The 19,869-nt window shown below is 46.1% G+C and overlaps 1 protein-coding gene across 3 annotated transcripts in view; it reads left to right on the top strand.

Moving 5' to 3' along the window:
- Positions 1-19,869, top strand: part of LOC137371882 (contactin-associated protein-like 5) — a 761,481-nt gene that overhangs the window by 291,937 nt on the left and 449,675 nt on the right. For all 3 annotated transcript variants that reach the window (XM_068034863.1, XM_068034865.1, XM_068034866.1), the window contains one exon: positions 4,862-4,981. In XM_068034863.1, the coding sequence (XP_067890964.1) occupies positions 4,862-4,981 (120 nt within the window). The remainder of the gene's footprint in view (positions 1-4,861; positions 4,982-19,869) is intronic.

Here is a 19,869-nt window from a genome sequence, read left to right as displayed (position 1 = left end):
TCTTCGGAGTTCATAATGTCAGAAGTTTGCTGATGATTGCACAATGTTCAGCACCATTCACGACTCCTCAGATACTGAAGCAGCCCCTGTCCATATGCAGCAAGACCTGGACAACATTCAGTCTTGGGCTGATAAGTGGCAAGTAACTTTCACACCACACAAGTCCCAGGCAATGATCATCTGAAACAAGAGAGAATCCCCTTGATATTCAACAGCATTATGATCGCTGAAGTTCCCACTATCAACATCCTGGGGGTTATCATTGACCAGTAACTCACCTCCTGTCTTCTCAAAGCCTGTCCATCATCTACAAGGCACAAATCAGGAGTGTGACGGAATACTCTCCACTTGCCTGGATGGGTGCAGCTCCAACAACACTCAAGAAGCTCAACACGATCCAGGACAAAGCAGCCCACTTGATTGGCACCCCATCCACAACTTTTAACATTCACTCCCTCCACCACAGCAGTGTGTACCATCTACAAGATGCACTGTAGCAACTCACCAAGCTCCTTCGACAGCACCTTCCAAACCCATGATCTCTACCAACTAGAAGGACACGGGCAGCAGATGCATGGGAACAACACCACCTGCATGTTTCCCCTCCAAGCCACACACCATCCTGACTTGGAACTGTATCGCCATTCCTTCACTGTCACTGGGTCAAGATCCTGGAACTCCCTTCCTAACAGCACTGTTGGTGTACCTACACTCCAAGGTCTGCAGCCGTTCAAGAAGGCGGCTCACCACCACCTTCTCCTGGGCAATTAGGGATGGACAATGAATGCTGCCCTAGTCAGCAATGCCCACAACCCCCGAATGAAAAAGAAAATCATGAATTAGAAAGCTGCTGTACTTCTGTATTGTGGACTCTATGCTGCCAATGGATCCCAAGGATCTTTTTCAAGCAATGCATATGAAATTAATTCTTACATACTTTCCTATATTACCAGTGGCTTGTTTTCTCTCATTGCTTGGCTTTGGATTAACTGCTGAGGGCAGAGGACATCCTAGTAGCAGCATGAAAGAAAGGAGCCTTTAAATTTTCTTCAAAAAAATTCAAATATTGTATTTCTTCTACTGACAATATTCATTTTGGATTCTGCTGGGACCACTCAGCTTCAGACCTCATTACAGCCTTGGTGTAAATATGGGCACAACATCTGAATTCCAGAGTGAGGTGTGAATGACTACTCTTGACATCAACATCAAGGCAGCATTTAACTGAGTGTGACACCAAGGAGCCAAAGTAAAACTGAAGGCAGTGGAGATTGGGGAAGGGTGTTGGGGGTGTGGTGGGGTGGTTTGAAGTGGGGTGGGGATTGCTCCGCAGTGGTTGGAGTCCTAGGTGGCACAAAGGAAAATAAATGTGGTTGCTGGAGGCTCAGCCACAGGACATCACTGTAGGAGTTCCTCAAGGCAGCATTCCTAGGCCCAACCATCTTAATCTACTTCATCAATGGCCTACTCTCCATCATCATGTCAGAAATAGGCTTCTCATTAATGACTGTGCATTGTTCAGTTCCATTCAAGTTTCCACAGATAATGAAAGAGTCCATGTCCACAAGCAGCAAGCCATGGACAACATCCAGGCTTCATTTGAAAAGGGCAAGTAACATTGTGCTTCACAAGTTCCAGACAATGACCATTTCCAACAAGAGAGAGTCTAACCGTCTCCTCAACAGTTAATGGCATCACCATTGGCAAGTCCTCCATCATTAACATCCTGCAGGTCACCATTAGCCAGAAACTCAACTGGAACAGCCACTTCAATGCCGAGACTACTCGACCAGGTCAGAGGCTGCTTATTTTGTGGTGAGTGATTCACCTCCTGACTCCCCAAAGTCTCTCCACCACCTACAAGGCACAAGACAGGAATATGATGGAATATTCTCCACTTGCCTAGATGGGGGCAGCTGCTTTGGTGTATTGTGGCTACGATATCTACAGGATGCACTGCAGAAACTCACCAAGGCTTCTTTGGCAGTACCACCCAAGCCCATGACCTCACTACCTAGAAGAACAGCGGAGACTCGTTCATGAGAACAGTATCTCCTGCAAGTTCCCCTCCAAGACAAACATACGACCTGGACATACATCACCATAGCTTTATCGTTGCTGGTTCTAAATCCTTTTTTTTTTTAGAGATACAGCACTGAAACAGGCCCTTCGGCCCACCGAGTCTGTGCCAACCATCAACCACCCATTTATACTAATCCTACACTAATTCCATATTCCTACCACATCCCCACCTGTCCCTATATTTCCCTACCACCTACCTATACTAGGTAGGGGCAATTTATAATGGCCAATTTACCTGTCAACCTGCAAGTCTTTTGGCATGTGGGAGGAAACCGGAGCACCCGGAGGAAACCCACGCAGACACAGGGAGAACTTGCAAACTCCACACAGGCAGTACCCAGAATTGAACCCGGGTCACTGGAGCTGTGAGGCTGCGGTGCTAGCCACTGTGCCGCCCTAAATCCTACTTAACATCGCTGTGGGAACACCTTCACCACACAGACGGCACGGTTCAAGATGGCGGCCCACGACCACCTTCTTGAGGTCAGCTAGGTTGAGCAATAAATGCCAGCAAAGCCCAAAATGCTGAGAATGAACTTGAACAAAAGGTATTCTCTGTAAACCATACTTTTCCTTTAAGTGTTTCAGCTGAAAATAAGCCGAGTCAGCTGAAAAGTGCTTTATCCTTGAACTATATTGATCAAAGTATCTCCTCTGTGTATTGCACACAATGTGTAAATCTGTATGTGAACAAATTATTTGCTTTTTGCTCACTGGGATTTACAATGGAATCAATGCTGAGAAATTGCCATTTTCACATAAATTTATCCTGTTGGTTTAAAAAAAGTACTGTTCAAGCAAATAAACCCTTCCAATTATTGGAGTAAGCAGTAAGTTCAGGCAAAGCTTATTTTAGTGCGCTTTAAAGTACAAATATGTAAAGTCCTGAGGGGAATTCTATCATGTATACAAAACAATGTGAAGGGAATTATATAATTAATTGAAGACTCAGAGTTAGTAGAAATGCACCACGGGATAGGTGGGCTCGTTGAACAAAAAATATTCTTCTAACTGAAACAGGAACTATGTTGCAATGTAAAATAAAAATCCCATTCAGACGCGGGAAAGCATTTTCTCCCTGCTTTGTGGGTGGGACCGGAGGCACACAGCCACATAGTTTCATGCCGCTGGAGATGTGCTGGTTTGCTGACATCAGCCTGTCCTTGAGCCATTTTGCTGGAGGCTGGTTCACGGGATTATTTAAAGGCCTGTTATCAGAGGTTGACTGGAATTTTCTAGTCAGCCTGAGGGCCCCTTGTGGTGCCAGGAGTACAACCGCTGCCTGGAGGCGGCCTCCCGATGGCAGACTGGAGGGTGGGGGTGGGGCGTCAGCACTCCAGAGTGGCTTTGAGAGCCCCTCCCTGCCTAGCCAGTTACAGCTGCAGTCACAGGCCGCCCTGGGGGTGGGGGGGGCGTGGTGGTGGGGTTCCCCTTCTGTAATCGTGGCCCGGCGGCTGCGGACATTTTTTAATTTCTGAGAGGGTGCCTCAAGGTGGAGGTGCCTCTCTCTCCCTTACCTGCAATGGCAGGCTGCAGCTCCTTCTGGAGTTCTGGAGAATCTCCTATTGGCCCTCTAGCTTCGAGACCCCACCCGGCATCCAATTAAAGACAGTGAGTGTGCCGTCTGGCCACTAATTGGCACGTTCAGGCAAAATCACTGTCGGGTGACTGCCAACACTGTGCGGGGTTGTGACCCCCCCATTTGACCCCGACATTGAGGTCCCGACTCAAAATCCTGCCCAAGGTGTCAGCATTGGCTGAGGTAGCACTTTTTCCTCTTGAGTCAGAAGATTGTGAGTTCAAGCCCCATTCCAGAGACAATTCAGTGCAATGCTGAGTCCCGCTGCACTGTTGTCTCTCAGATGAGATGTTAAACTAAGGCCACACCCGCACTCTCAGGTAGATGTAAAGATTCCATGGCACTATTTGAAGAAGAGCAGGGGAGTTCTCCCCTGTGTCCTGGCCAATATTTATCCCTCCAGCACCATCATTAAAACAGATTATCTCATAATGTATCTAAATTCTGTTTGTGGGTGTTTGCTGTGCACAGATTGTCTGCCACATTTCCTGGCATTATGACACTTCAAAACTACTTAATTAGCTGTGAAACACTTCAGGACGTCCTAAGGTTATGAAAGGAGCTATATAAATGCAAATACAAAAGCAAAATACAGCGGATACTGGAATTCTGAAATGAAAACAGAAAATGCTGGAAACACTCGGTAGGTCTGGCAGCATCTGTGGAGAGAGAAACCGTGATAACCTTTCAGGTCAATGACCTTCCATCAGAAAGTTGATGAAATTCTGATAAAAGGTTATGGACCTGAAACGTTAACTCTACATTTCTCTCTCCACAGATACTACCAGACCTGCTGACTATTTCCAACATTTTCTGTTTTTATATGCTTTATAAGTGCAAGCTCATTCTCTTTTACAAACCAGTGCAACTTATAATCAAACCAGGGATCATACCACTTTGTCTATTGCACTTATCTGCTGAAACATCAGATAAAGCAGTAAACTCGGGGGAGCGGAGAAGTTGGCAGTGGAGGGAAGTGTTGGCAACATTGGAGAGTCAGGTAAAGTCGGGAAGTGATGAGGTAGGGGAAGGCTAGGAAAGGAGAAGATGAAATGGGGGAGAGAAGCATTGGAAGTGAATACGAGGGATGAGCTGTTTCCTGTGTTCAGCTGCTAGTGAGAACATCTCGTCCCTTCTTTCTTTAATAGAGTTAGAGTCTTAGATGACTGTCATCTGATATGCTGTCTTTTTTTTTTATAGCTTTGTACGAGAAGTCTTGTGAGGCATACAGGCACAAAGGGCGGATGTCAGACTTCTTCTCCATTGATCCAGATGGCAGCGGTTCACTGAAGCCCCTTCTTGTGTATTGTAACATGACAGGTGAGCTGATGGCTCTTACTTTTAATCAGACCAAAGCATATTTATAGTAACAAGGTTTATCATGCTGCTAAATGTTGGCCCGTTGACTGTTTGAATTATATGCAAAATAGAATCATGAAATGGTTATAGAACATGAGGAGGCTATTCGGCCCGTTGTGTTTGTGCCAACTCTCTGCAAGAACAACTCACCTAGTCCCACTCCCCGCCTTTCCCCCATAACCCTGCAAATCTTTTCTCTTCAGATAATTATCCAATTCCCTTTTGAAAGCTTCAATTGAATTTGACTCCACCACACTCACAAGCAGTGCATTCCAGATCATAACCACCTGCTGCATAAAAATGTTTTTTTCTCATGTCGCCGTTGCTTCTTTAGCCAATCACCATAAATCGGTGTCCTCTGGTTCTGGATCCTTCAGCCAATGTGAACAGTCTCTCCCTATCTACTCTTTCCAGACCCCTCCTGATTTTGAACGCCTCTATCAAATCTCCTCTTAATCTTCTCTTCTCCAAGGAGAACAGCCCCAGCTTCTCTAACCTTTCCACGTCATTGAAGTTCCTCATCTCTGGAAACATTCTCGCGAATCCTTTCTGCAAAATAATACCAGAAAGCAGCACCATTGCAGCTACAAACGGTTATTGGTCAAGGAACTGATTTGTCATGTGCCTGTGTTAGTTATTAAGCAAAGTGTACTGTGTGTAAGGATAATGTAGACCACATTTTAACCTGTGTATCAAATGAGCTATATCATGGGGAGAATTTATGCTCTCCCCCATGGCGTGTTTGGAGGCAGGGAAAGCAGATAATCGGGTGGGATGGTGCTGGGGGCGGGGAGACCCCGTCACATTCACAGCTCCACCGAAATTAAATCTGAAGCAGGAAAGCCTGCAAATGGACTTCCCACTCCTCTGCCAACTAAGGCCCTTAAGTGGGTGATTAATGCCCAATTAAGGGCCTCATCCCGCTGCTGCCACAATTAGCCGAGTGGCATGCGGGCTTGTCACCGCATGGGACCCACGGCATGAAAAAAACATGCGGGTTGCTTGCCAGCTCTGGGTGTGGTGGTGATGGTGGAGGGGGGTGGGGGGGAGTCCCTCGTCCAAAGGCACTTAGTGCTTGAGCAAGCAACCCGGCATCGGTAAGCGCTGAAAGCCACACCCATGCTCTTGCTGCTGACACTCCTGCGCTCTGTCCCCTATGATCCCCACCCTGCAAGACCACTCCCGCCTTGACCTGCAGGTGGCCTGGCTCCAGGGCCTTGGATGGGTGCCGTCGCCTCTGCGGTGGCACTGCTCAGTTCAAGAGCTGCCAGCCTGTAATTGGCCGGCAGCTTTCAGAGGGACGGACTTCCGCCGCTGGGGTCCTTGATCCCGTGGAAGGCCCACCACTGTCCAGTTAAGTGCCTAATTGGCACTTGATTTGGCGGGCATCACACAGAAGGAGCAAAGTGGGGTTCTCGCCAGCGGTTTTGCCGGAAGTAGAGATTCTTGTCGCCCGGATAAAATCCTAGCCTATGTGTCATGTCATGCTTATTTGCTGTGCCACTATCTTGTGAATTAAGGGATATGGAGATAGTACGGGAAGGTGGAGCTGAGGTAGATCAGCCATGATTTATTGAATGGTGGTGCAGTCCCAAGTGGCCAAATGGCCTACTCCAACTCCTATTTCTTATGTTCATGCTTCTATCATGATTTTGTCATGTCTGTCTTACGATGTCACAACTGGATAACACCGAGAAATCCTTTCAAACTGATTTGAGTACTTACTGTTTTGCTTTGCGGGCCTCCCTCTGCTAGATGGCGCTGTTGCCTAACCATCCACAGTCCGCTGCCCTGAGTCAGAGTCTCTGTTTCTCCTTAGCCATGATTTTTATTTTCCAGAACGCAATATAGGTGGTTACTTTCTTCAAGTTTAGCGCTCTCGTGCTCATGTTTACTGTGACTTTGGCTGCTCCCTGGCTGGATTGTGGGCTCACTGTAGATCCAGTTATACTCCATGGCCGGAATTTTACGCCACCCCAGCGGGTCGGATGGTGGCGTGGGGGCGGCGTAAAATTGAGCGGCAGGCTCCAGGAGGCCTACCCGCCCCGATTCTGCCTCTGGACAAGTTTATGGATGTCAGGCTGGGGGATGGGAAACGGCCACTTAAGGGCCCTCGCCCGCCTCCGTGGGAATTTTACCCGTGGCAAGCGGGTGTGCTGGGGACGCGAAAGGCCGCCCAGCAATAGCTGGGGGGCATGGCAGTCGGGCACAGGGTGCCCGATTGAGGCCCGCCCCCACCTCCCAACCCACCCCTGGGATCCAAGACATCCCCCTCCCCCCAAACAGCCACCCTAGCCTCACCAGTGCACGACCGATCCCCCTGGTGAGGCAACCCAAACTTACCCACTCTCTCGAGTCCATGGCTTCAGCTGGGCTGTAGTCCGAGCAGTGGCCACCGCTCCCGGTGGTGCTGCTGAGACTATGAGCTGCCGGCCTGAGGTGGGACCTCCTCCCTCCCACCTGGGTGGAAGTCCCGCCTTGGGCCAAATAAAGCCCGGGGACCCGTAAAATATGGGATGGATCCCCAGGCTGCGCGGGAGCGGGTTCGTCACCGACATTTACGTCGGAGTCCAGCTCCCGTCCGCCCACTGTAAAATTCCAGCCCGTAACTCTCCCCCCCAGGTTCCAGTCTTACTCCTGCTTCCTCCCCTGCCCATGGCCTGCTCCATGCCAGCTACATTGTCTTTTTCAAGTGTTTACAATGCAATGAATAGTAGAGATCTGGGATTTTCTCCCCATGGATGATGAGGGACAATTAGAGCTTTCATGTCTGAGATGAAGCTTTTTTGTTGGGTATCAAGGAATATGGAGCTTAAGGCAGCTAAATGAAGTGCAGTTACAGGTCAGTCATGATCTAATTGAATGGCAGAGTAGGCTTAAGGTGCTGAATGGCTGAATCTTGTTCCAGTGTTCCTAGAAATAGATCATATGGGCTTTAGAAAAGATATCCTATCATGGACTGTTGGCAAACAGGGCTGACACAGCAGACCAGAGGTGGGACAGCTGGCCAGGATGGGAATAGGCAGGGCAATTGAGGCAGCAAGCAACTCTGACAACAACTAACTCGAGCAGGAATAGGCAACTGACAGGTCAAGGAGAAAGATCATGTGAAACTGGATCAGCCAAGCTTGAGGTGGCGAACTTCAGGTACCACACCCTAATGATAGATGTTTAAAAATTAAAACAAATGTAATTCAAAACATTGAAAAATTAATTTGTTTCTAAGGACTCCCTGCGTTATCTCACATTGAGCTGGATACGTCGCCATTCCTTGCCTTTTAGTACCCACCTTTAGCGTGCCAGTTTGTGACATCCCCCTGCCCTTTCTTGAACCTACTAACCCACAACATCACCATCCCCCCACTACCCAAACGCAATCAAGCCTTCAAGCACTGTGCTTCTGCTGTCCTTTGAAGGCCCCGCTGTCCCCAATGCACCTCTTCATCTTCAATGATTTTTAAAAATTCATTCATGGGATGTGGGTGTCGCTGGCCAGGCCAGCATTTATTGCTCATCCCTAATTGCCCTTGAGAAGGTGGTGGTGAGCTGCCTTCTTGAACCGCTGCAGTCCATTTGGGGTAGGTACACCCACAGTGCTGTTAGGAAGGGAGTTCCAGGATTTTGACCCAGCGACAGTGAAGGAACGGCGATATAGTTCCAAGTCAGGGTGGTGTGTGACTTGGAGGGGAACTTGCAGGTGATGGTGTTCCCATGTATTTGCTGCCCTTGTCCTTCTAGTTGGTAGAGGTCGCGGGTTTGGAAGGTCTAAGGAGCCTTGGTGCATTGCTGCACTGCATCTTGTAGATGGTACACACTGCTGCCACTGTGTGTTGGTGGTGGAGGGTGTGAATGCTTGTAGATGGGGTGCCAATCAAGCGGGCTGCTTTGTCCTGGATGGTGTCGAGCTTCTTGAGTGTTGTTAAAGCTGCACCCATCCAGGTAAATGGAGAGTGTTCCATCACATTCCTGACTTGTGCCTTATAGATGAGGCTTTGGGGAGTCAGGAGGTGAGTTACTCGCCTCAGGATTCCTAGTCTCTGACCTGCTCTTGTAGCCACGGTATTTATATGGCTACTCCAGTTCAGTTTCTGGTCAATTGTAACCCCTAGGATGTTGATAGTGGGGGATTCAGCGATGGTAATGCTGTTGAATGTCAAGGGGAGATGGTTAGATTCTCTCTTGTTGGAGATGGTCATTGCCTGGCACTTGTGTGGCGCGAATGTTACTTCCCACTTATCAGCCCAAGCCTGGATATTGTCCAGGTCTTGCTGCATTTCTACACGGACTGCTTCAGTATCTGAGAAGTCACGAATGGTGCTGAACATTGTGCAATCACCCGCGAACATCCCCACTTCTGACCTTATGATTGAAGGAAGGTCATTGATGAAGCAGCTGAAGATGGTTGGGCCTAGGACACTACCCTGAGGAACACCTGCAGTGATGTCCTGGAGCTCAGATGATTGACCCCCAACAACCACAACCATCTTCCTTTGCGCTAGGTATGACTCCAACCAGTGGAGGGTTTTCCCCCCTGATTCCCATTGACCTCAGTTTTGCTAGGGCTCCTTGATGTCATCCGCGGTCAAATGCTGGTCAAATGATTTCCAAGTTCTTTGACTGCATATATCATGACTAAGAACATAAGAAATAGGAACAGGAGTAGACCGTATCGCCCCTTGAGCCTGCACCGCTGTTCAATACGATCATGACTGTTCATCTGCCGTGACTACACTTCCACCCACCATTCCCATAATGGTAAAGAATATTCACTTTTGAAGACAAAGAGGCAGGAACTGGTGAAAGCTAAAGCAGCAAACCTGGGGGAATGGAGAAGGTGGCAATGAATGAGAACATTGGCGAGTAGGGTAAAATAGCAAAGGGATGAGGTAAGGGAAGGCTGGAAAAGCATAGGTTAGAATGGGGAAAGAGGCATTGGAAGTGAATGAGATGAATGTGGGAAGGGGAGGAGACAGTGCAACAAGGTGTGGGGATAAGTATAAAGGGATGGATGGATAGCAAGAAGATTGGAGTGAGGCAGAAAAGGGGCAAGAAAGGCAAGGCACAGGGCAGAGCAATAAAGAACATTGAACTTAGATAGGGCAAATGTTCTTTTCCAATCCATCCCTCAAAAGCATAGCCAAGCTACCGGTCTCCATCTCTCTCCATGCATCCGCCATCACCAACATTGTTCTATCTCACTGCCCAAAGCTCACCTAACTGTTAAACAGCTGATATCAATGAATGACACAGATTGGAAGATCGGAGTGGAGGCCATTGCAGGGAGGTAGGGAAAACACTAATTTCTCTGCTGACTAACTGTGAGCAATGCCACTGGAGATCTAGAAATAAAGAAAGGAGTAAGGTTGCCCATATGATTGTTGTCTTTGTGCCCACTGCAAAGTTTGTCGCAATGAAGTGGAGCCGTTTCATAATAGTTCACTCAAGTAATTGTTCAAGTTTGAGTCCAGGTAACGAGAGTCAGCAGGCTCCTTGATCATAGGTGTTGTGCGATTGCTTTTAAGAGTGATGTCCCTTTAAGATCTTGGCATGCTAATGATCTAAGACACTTTGTACAGCGAGCTCGCCACTGGTATCAGACCCACCGGCCGTCCATGTCTCCGTTATAAAGACGTCTGCAAACGCGACATGAAATCGTGTGACATTGATCACAAGTCGTGGGAGTCAGTTGCCAGCATTCGCCAGAGCTGGCGGGCAGCCATAAAGACAGGGCTAAATTGTGGCGAGTCGAAGAGACTTAGTAGTTGGCAGGAAAAAAGACAGAGGCGCAAGGGGAGAGCCAACTGTGCAACAGCCCCAACAAACAAATTTCTCTGCAGCACCTGTGGAAGAGCCTGTCACTCCAGAATTGGCCTTTATAGCCACTCCAGGCGCTGCTTCACAAACCACTGACCACCTCCAGGCGCGTATCCATTGTCTCTCGAGATAAGGAGGCCCAAAAGAAAGAAAGAATGATCTAAGTATCAGGATGCAGTCATGTGACTATATGCCAGTCTCACTGTAACTGTAACACCAAGAGGCAGGTCCTGTAAATAGGTAGCTCTGTGCTGTATATAAGTTATGAGATCTTCAATCAACTGAACTCCACACATCTTATTTATGTTTCATCAGACAACATAAAAAGCTTCTCATTGCAATAGGGTAAGGAGAACCAAGACCAATCCTGTCCTCACTTAACATTCACTGTGACGAAGAGTAGAAACTCTTCCTGATTTCCTTCTCTTCCCCAGATCTCCAAATCGCTCCATTCTTAGTTCCAGGATAACATACACATTCGGATAAGGCTTTGGAGTTAACCTGTGACTTTAAGGGCCATCTGCTTGACATGATTCTCTGATAGCTTTCCGTTATAAGTTTTACTGTCAGAAATTTTCCATGCATAAACCAGTGAAAGGTTTGATCCAAATGCTGCTGACGGGAGCTATTTTCGTAGTAGCAGCTCAGGGAGAAAAATCAGAAAGGAAACATCAAAGAAATAGCATATTAAAAAAAAAGCATCTGAACAAACATTCATTAAAGACAAGTCGAAGGGAAGCATCCATTCAACTGTGCAGTGCTAGCTCGATAAGCCAGACCAAAATATGTTTCCACATTCCGGTGATGGTACAATAATGTTCAAAAAAACCTCTACAGAGGTACAGAGGTACCAGCCCCAATTTTAACACTGGCCGAGTGGCTGGTGAGCTTTTTTTTTGGAAACTCATCCACTGCTCCATAAATAAGACCCAGGCTATTTTCACCCCCAGTCTTTATTAACATTGCTGCTGCTCCAGTTCCCACCCGTTCCATGGGAAACACTCTTTCGATCTTTGGATGATCAACAGCCCGTGACCTTCCACCAGCATTCAGGCAAGTGTGGGGCAGTGTTTTAAAGTTGGGAGGAGAGATGGAGGGGAGGAAATCTGGGCAGGGAAGGCTTCAACTTCCCTTGTGGAGCCCAGAGGAAAATTCCTGCTCCTCGTAGCTCCACGAAAGAAAGTCAAAAAACATAACAAATTTGGACCTCTTCATTTTCTGGGCAACTCTACCCTCTTCAGCATCTTCCACACTCAGGCCCAAGTTATGAAAGTAATGATGCCCCCGAACCCTGATCAGCATATTTAAAGAAGAAGCCAATTGGCTTCTTAGTCACCCATCCAAAAGCCTGCATAATAATTGTGGATGCTGGGATGTAGGAGACTTGAGGGCGGGCAAGTGACCTGGTTTCTGTCAGGTGGGTTGGATTATACTGGCTCTTGTAGTTCTGCTGTTGGTGTGGAATGCTTGAAATTGTCACCTAAACTGCATGACCACAGAGACACCTCTCACGAATTCATTCAGAGGATTGCTTGACTCAGCAAAGAATTTACTTGAAAATTAGCAGATGATATCTATCCTCCATGAAATCCTGCCAAAAGCTTTGTTCTTGGACTATTGATTAGGACTTTCTGATCGAAAGCAAGAGAAAGAATTTTCCTCAATCGAGGATTCCCCCCCACCCCCACCACTGTGGATGACAGGGCCCTTAACCATGTCCTGCCCATTCCCCACACCTCTACCATCACCCTTTCCTCGCCCTCCCAGAACTGTGACAGGGTTCCCCTTGTCCTCACTTCCCACCCCACCAGCCTCCACATCCAAAGGATCATCCTCCACCATTTCTGCCACGTCCAGCATGATGCCACTACCAAACACATCTTCCTCTCCCCTCCACTGTCAGCATTCCAAAGCGATCGTACCCTCCATGACACCCTGGTCCACTCCTCCATTCTCCCCAACACCTTGTACCCTTCCCACAGCACCTTCCCATGCAATTGGAGGAGGTGTAATACTTGCACTTTTACCTCCTCTCTCCTCACTATCCAAGGCCCCAAATAGTATGAAAACATGACACGGAGCTTCCGGTTGCTGGCCATTTCAACACATCCCCCTGCTCTCATGCCCACATATCTGTCCTGGGCTTGCTGCAGTGTTCCAGTGAACATCAACGCAAGCTCAAGGAACAGCTTTTACCGATCAGGCACGCTACAGCCAGCCAGACTGAACATTGAGTTCAATCATTTCAGAGCATGACGGGGGCCACCCTTTTTATTTTCAGTTATTTTTTTCTTGTTTCTTTTTATTTGGTTATTTTATTTCAGTTTGTTTCATCATTCATTTCTCTTACCATGTGCCTGCCCACTGTTTGTTTCATGTTTGTGCTTTGGACTAGGGCTGTTCATTTTTCTGTCCATTAACACCCTTTCTGCACTAATGTTTTGTCTTTCAGCACACTATTAACATACCATATGCCTTTGCTCCATGACCTTCTGGTCAGTTATTCTCTGTGACCCTGTCCTATCAACACCTTGCCTTTTGTTATCTCTTGCCCCACCCCCACTTAATTTGCTTAAAACCTATTACATTTCTAACCTTTGCCAGTTCTGATGAAGGGTCACTGACCTGAAACATTAACTCTACTTCTCTCTCCACAGATGCAGCCAGACCTGCTGAGTATTTCCAGCATTTCTTGTTTTTATTTTATATTATATTATATATAATTAAAGAATTTGACTGAAGTGCCCTATCATCTACTTAACCCTAATCAATTACAGCAAGCTTCAATAAAGATATGCTTGTAGAAATTTTAACAAGGCATTTGTTTACTTTTCAAAATCTCTGGCTTGAGTGAATCATCTGACAGTGTATTATTCAAGTTCATTCTATTTCACTCTCTCTTACCATTTTCTCCCCTCTTCTGATGGACTGATCCTTGTTGATGTACAGCACTAGACTCTAGGAGGGCTCAAGTGCCTTTTTCTGTGCGACCTTTTCTTCTTCCTATCCAGAGGTGCTAAGGCTAATTGTAGCCTCCCACTGTTGCCTCAGTTGCAATGGATTACTCAACACCAGAGTGTGGATCAAGCCTGGGATCTCCCTGGTTGATGTGGCTCAGTACCATAATGGATTGTGCACTTACTCACAGAATCAGTGGGAGACCATTGGTTATTGTGTGTGGCAGTGCATCTCCAAAGATAGATGTGTGAAAATGGAAGGAGGGGCAGTGAAATAAGCAGAGCAAAGGCATCATTTTATTTAATTCACTAACCCCTGAAGATTTTGGCATGTTCAGAAGGTCTTTAGATGGGTTGTGAATCTTTGGAATTCTCCACCCCAGAGACCAGTGGATACTCTATTGTTGAATATATTCAGCTCAAGAGATCAATTGATTTTAGGATGCTAAGAGAATCGAGGGATCTAGTAGTATTGTGTAACTGAGGTAGAAGATCTACCATGATCATATTGAATGATGGTGTAAGCTTGAGGGGACGAACGGCCTTTTGTGCTCCTATTTCATATGTTCTTACTTATGTTCTTCTGTCTTGAAGATACTTCTGCTCAGTATTTCTAGAGCTTGCAGACCTGCTGTTTTGATTGGCTGATAATAAACTTGATCTAACTTTCCTTATTCCGGATTTAAAATCAAAGCTTTTTTGTGGTAATTCATCTTATGTGTGCAATAAATGAAATCCAGTTGAGCATGTGACTGGGTGACAACATTAAATACTTTAAAGTCGTGTTTGGGGCTATGATTACGGGAGGTGAACATGCTTTTTGAGCTAAATATTGATGGCAAAGTCAGTGCCAGCTTTGTTTTAAAATTCTCATTCTTGTTTTCAAATTCCTCATGGCCTCGCCCCTCCCTATCTTTGGCACCTCCTCCAGCCCCACAACCCTACAAGATCTCTATGCTCACTTCTCACAGAGATTCCTGCTGAGGCAAAGTAATGTTCATGGACCTGGCAAGGTTATGCAATTGGTGCCTCAAATGCCATCGCACAGATAGATCCAAAGAGCAGTAGACATTCCTTTTGTGTGCTTATATTAGTCAAATTGGCCTGCAGGATATCTCCTACTCCTTCACGGTTAAAAGAGAAATCAAATTTCACAAGCTGAAATCAACCTAGACAGAAAAATAATGGAAATTTAATTACCCTCAGCAAACATATCTGGAATTAAATCTGTAATAAAAATATGTTTGTAGTGGATAATTTTATTTGAATTTTGCCACAAAACTGAGCAGTCTTAAGTCCAACCTAAAAGTATGTCAGTGAATGGAATCATATTCCTCCATTCCAACAGTCAAAAGTACTTCATTGACTGTAAATCGCTTTGGGGTGTTCTGAGGTGCCATGTAAATACAAGTCTTTGTATGTATTTATAGCATAGGTGTCAAGTGGTTTTGCTGATAAGACATAATGTAAATGTGCAGTTGGGACCCGATCTGATTTCGGAGTACACCAGAGTAAGATTGCCTGGTTTAGCTCCAAAGACGTGCTGGGCTGTGATGTGGCCGTTATCTTTTAGCATGAAGCACTTATTTGAAATTTCATTCCTGTCAAGTGTTGAAGACTGAAGGAGTAAGATTAGCACAAAACAGGCACGTAGTGGATGGGTTGTCCATTTTACATCTTGCTGCATTCTCTTTTCCATTGACTTCAGTCATAAATAGGTAAGCTCCCAACTCAAGACGGCTTGGAGTGGGGGATGGTTGCAGGGAAGGGAGAATTCAGCATGTAAGCAATTCTTGAAGGGCATAGTTAAAACTTTGTCGAATACGTGGAAACAGATGCACTGGAAGATGTCACACCTTAAGGGACCTACCAGCAGTATATTTGACCAAATAGATGACCTAAGCATGTATGCTACAAAGTGTTGTCTGCCAACCTGTTCTACATTTACTAACGGCCCATGATAATCCTTCACGTTACATTTGTTCATTGCTTATTAGTTTTACTTCACATTCCAGAAAGGCACACACTCAATCTACCATTTACCACTGGTTGTGGTGCCCACTGATCTCCCTAGCATGCTGCTGTTTATCCTGTAGCAGTTCACCAATCCATAATATATCTGGGGTACTTCAAAACCAACCTCGACCATTAAATTGAAGTTGACTTGTTGACTGCCTCGGGACTCTTCACACATATGCTTTGTTGCAGGCAGGGAAAATCATATTATCTGAGTGCCTTTTTCACATCTCCTATTTTTTCCCCTTTTCTTGTTTGCCTGAAGGCTTGTAAATGCTTTAATTACAGTCAATTTTCCAGTGAATTAGCAGACATTTTGCCATTTTAGTGGACGTCCAAGGTAGAGCTGATTATTTCTGGAAAGTGGTGACTGGAATTCACTTGCCAGATAAACAGTGTGTATTCATCAATTTTGGTAATTTTGCATTAAATCTAAATGAAAAGAAAACTTGAATTGAAATCACACAGAATGCTACATAACCATGGTACTGATGGGCAGTTGTCAATATCTGTTTTTATCGGGCACAACCAAGTTCACTCATGAAGGATTTTGAATATTCAAACTTCAAAACTTGACTATTGCTCCCACTTTCTCACACTCCTTGCTAGAAAAACCCATCATCGGCAATGGAGAAGCTGCTCTACCCTTCAAGAAATCTCTTTTATTGCCAAATGTTTGGTTATTGTTGGACTAAAATTTCATCGCTTGTTGCTCTGAAGCTGTAAACATGTCATCCTAGAATCTACTCTTCCTCCTTATATTGTTACTATGCAGAAATCATGCTTTCTTTTCTTTGCACAGAAATGCAAAAATACAAAATTGCCATTACTTAATAATTCCTCAGTTTATTAGTCCTTTTTATTTTTTTCAACTATGGTGATGTCCGGGACAATGGGCTTTGATCCATCATCTGAGCTTGTCGATAAAGGAAACCTGACTATCTGAATCCTTATCACTATGTAATATGTTGGGCTGGAACACAACATGCAATTAGCTGGAGACATATGTTAGGAAAATAGTTCTCTCTATTTCCTGCTAATTGATGTCAGTGGGGATAGTGAGTGATGGCTACAGGCGCCACAGCAGAGTCTGCCACTTTGACATAACATAGAAGTGACAAGCTGCATCAGATATCCAACACTGTTTCTTGCCTTCAAAAAAAATGTATGATATATCAAAAAAAATTCACTGCAGCTTGGAGGCAACAATACAAAACAAGTATTATTTAGATTCCAAGCACTACTTTAACTGTGCATGCAGACATCAGGCATTAGCAATTTCACTAACTATAGAAGACAATTGCTCACTGCTACAGGTCTGAACTTTACTGATTGAGAAACCCATGTGAAGTACTAAGGTGATCAAGGAACCCAACTCAGGTTATAAGATAGTAGGTGGGAGGATGCAATCAAATAGCAAGTGACTAGGTGACACCAACCTTAGGTTTTAAAACTGCCGTGGATTGGAAAAAGAAGGGAGCTAAAATGCTACTCAATATTGTGAAAGAATGAGTTAGAATAGAAGGCGTTAGATTTGGTCTGAATTTCCACATAGTAAGGACACTGGCGGAGGAAGAGTTGCAGAACAGTTGAACAGCACTCGGAGGAAGCACTGAGGGTGGCAAGAGCACAGAATGTACTCTGGGTGGGGGACTTCAATGTCCATCGCCAAGAGTGACTCGGTAGCACCACTATTGACTGAGCTGGCCGAGTGCTAAAAGACATAGCTGCTCGACTGGTCTCCAGCAAATGGTGAGGGAACCAACGAGAGGGAAAAATATATTTGATCTCGTTCTCACCAATCTGCCTGCTGCAGATACATCTATCCTTGATAGTATTGGTAAGAGTGACCACCGCACTGTCCTTGTGCAGACAAAGTCCTGTCCTCACAGTGACGATACCCTCCATCGTGTAGTGTGGCACTGGTATTGTGCTAAATGGGATAGATTTTGAACAGATCTAGCAATGTAAAGCTGGGCATTCATGAGGCACTGTGGGCCATCAACAGCAGCAGAACTGTACTCGGGAACAATCTGTAACCTCGTGGCCGGCATATCTCCCACTCTATCATTACCATCAAGTTGGGGAACCAACCCTGGTTCAATGAAGAGTGCAGGAGGGCATGCCAGGAGCAGCACCAGGCATACTTCAAAATGAGGTGTCAACCTGGTGAAGCTACAACACAGGACTATCTGCATGCCAAACTGCGTAAGCAGCATGCGATAGACAGAGCTAAGCGATCCCATAACCAACGGATCAGGTCTAAGCTCTGCAGTCCTGCCACATCCAGTCATGAATGGTGGTGGACAATTAAACAACTAACTGGAGAAGGTGGCTCCACAAATATCCCCATCCTGAATGATGGGGGAGCCCAGCACATCAGTGCAAAAGATAAGTCTGAAGCATTTGCAACAATCTTCAGCCAGAAGTGGCAAGTTGATGATCCATTTCGGCCTCCTCCTGAAGCCCCCAGCATCAGAGATGCCAGTCTTCAGCCAATTCAATTCACTCCGCATGATATCAAGAAACGACTGAAGGCATGGGATATTGCAAAAGCTATGGGCCCTGACAACATTCTGGCAATAGTACTGAAGATCTGTGCTCCAGAACTTGCTGCGCCCCTAGCCAAGCTGTTCCAGTACAGCTATAACACTGGCATCTACCCGGCAATGTGGAAACTGCCTCGGTATGTCCTGTACACAAATAGCAGGACAAATCCAACCCAGCCAATTTCCGTCCCATCAGCCTACTCTCAATCATCAATAAAGTGATGGAAGGTGTCGTCAACAGTGCTATCAAGCGGCACTTGCTTATCAATAACCTGCTCACTGATGTTTAGTTTGGGTTCCACCAGGGCCACTCAGCTCCTGACCTCATTGCAGCCTTGGTTCAAACATGGACAATAGAGCTGAACTCAAGAGGTGAGGTAAGTGTGACTGCCCTTGACATCAAGGCATCATTTGACCAAGTATGTCATCAAGGAACGCTAGCAAAACTGGAGTCAATGGGACTCAGGGAGAAAGCTCTCCACTGGTTGAGGTCATACCTAGCGCAAAGGAAGATGGTTGTGGTTGTTGGAGGTCAGTCATCTCCAGAACATCATTGCAGGTGTTCCTCAGGGTAGTATCCTAGGCCAAACCATCTTTAGCTTCTTCATTAATGACCTTCCTTTAAGCAAAAGGTCAGAAGTGGGGATGGTAGCTGATAATTGTACAATGTTCAGCACCATTTGCGACTCCTCAGATACTGAAGCAGCTCATGTCATTATGCAGCAAGACAACAACCAGGCTTAGGCTGATAAGTGGCAAGTAATATTCGAGCCACACAAGTGCCAGGCAATGATCATCGCCAACAAGAGAGAATCTAACCATCTCCCCTTGACATTCAATGGCATTGCGATCGCTGAATCTCCCACTATCAACATCCATTGACCAGAATCTGAACTGGAGTAGCCCTATAAATACCGTGGCTACAAGAGCAGGTCAGAGGTTAGGAATCCTGAAGCGAATAACTCACCTCATGACTCCCCAAAGCCTGTTTACCATCTACAAGGCACATGTCAGGAGTGTGATGGAATACTCTCCACTTGCCCGGATGGCTGCAGCTCCAACAACACTCAAGAAGCTCGACACCATCCAGGACAAAGCAGCCCACTTGATTGGCTCCCCATCCACCAACATTCACTCCCTCCACCACCGGCACACCTTGGCAGCAGTGTGTACCATCTACAAGATGCACTACAGCAACACACCAACACTCCTTAGACAGCACCTTCCAAACCCACGACTTCTACCACCTAGAAGGACAAGGGCATCAGATGCATGGGCACACCACCACCTGCAAGTTCCCCTCCCAGCCACACACGATCCTGACTTGGAACTATATCACCATTCCTTCACTGTCGCTGGATCAAAATCCTGGAACTCCCTTCCTAACAGCACAGTGTGTACCTACCCCACATGGACTGCAGCAGTTCAAGAAGGCAGCTCACCACCACCTTCTCAAGGGCAATTAGGGATGGGCAACAATTGCTGGTCTAGCCAGCGAAGTCCACATCCCATG

This window comes from Heterodontus francisci, chromosome 7, assembly GCF_036365525.1.
Source record: "Heterodontus francisci isolate sHetFra1 chromosome 7, sHetFra1.hap1, whole genome shotgun sequence".
Lineage (NCBI taxonomy): Eukaryota > Metazoa > Chordata > Chondrichthyes > Heterodontiformes > Heterodontidae > Heterodontus > Heterodontus francisci.
The sequence above is the reverse complement of the archived record's forward strand: the minus strand, read 5'-3'. Positions and strand labels throughout refer to the sequence as shown.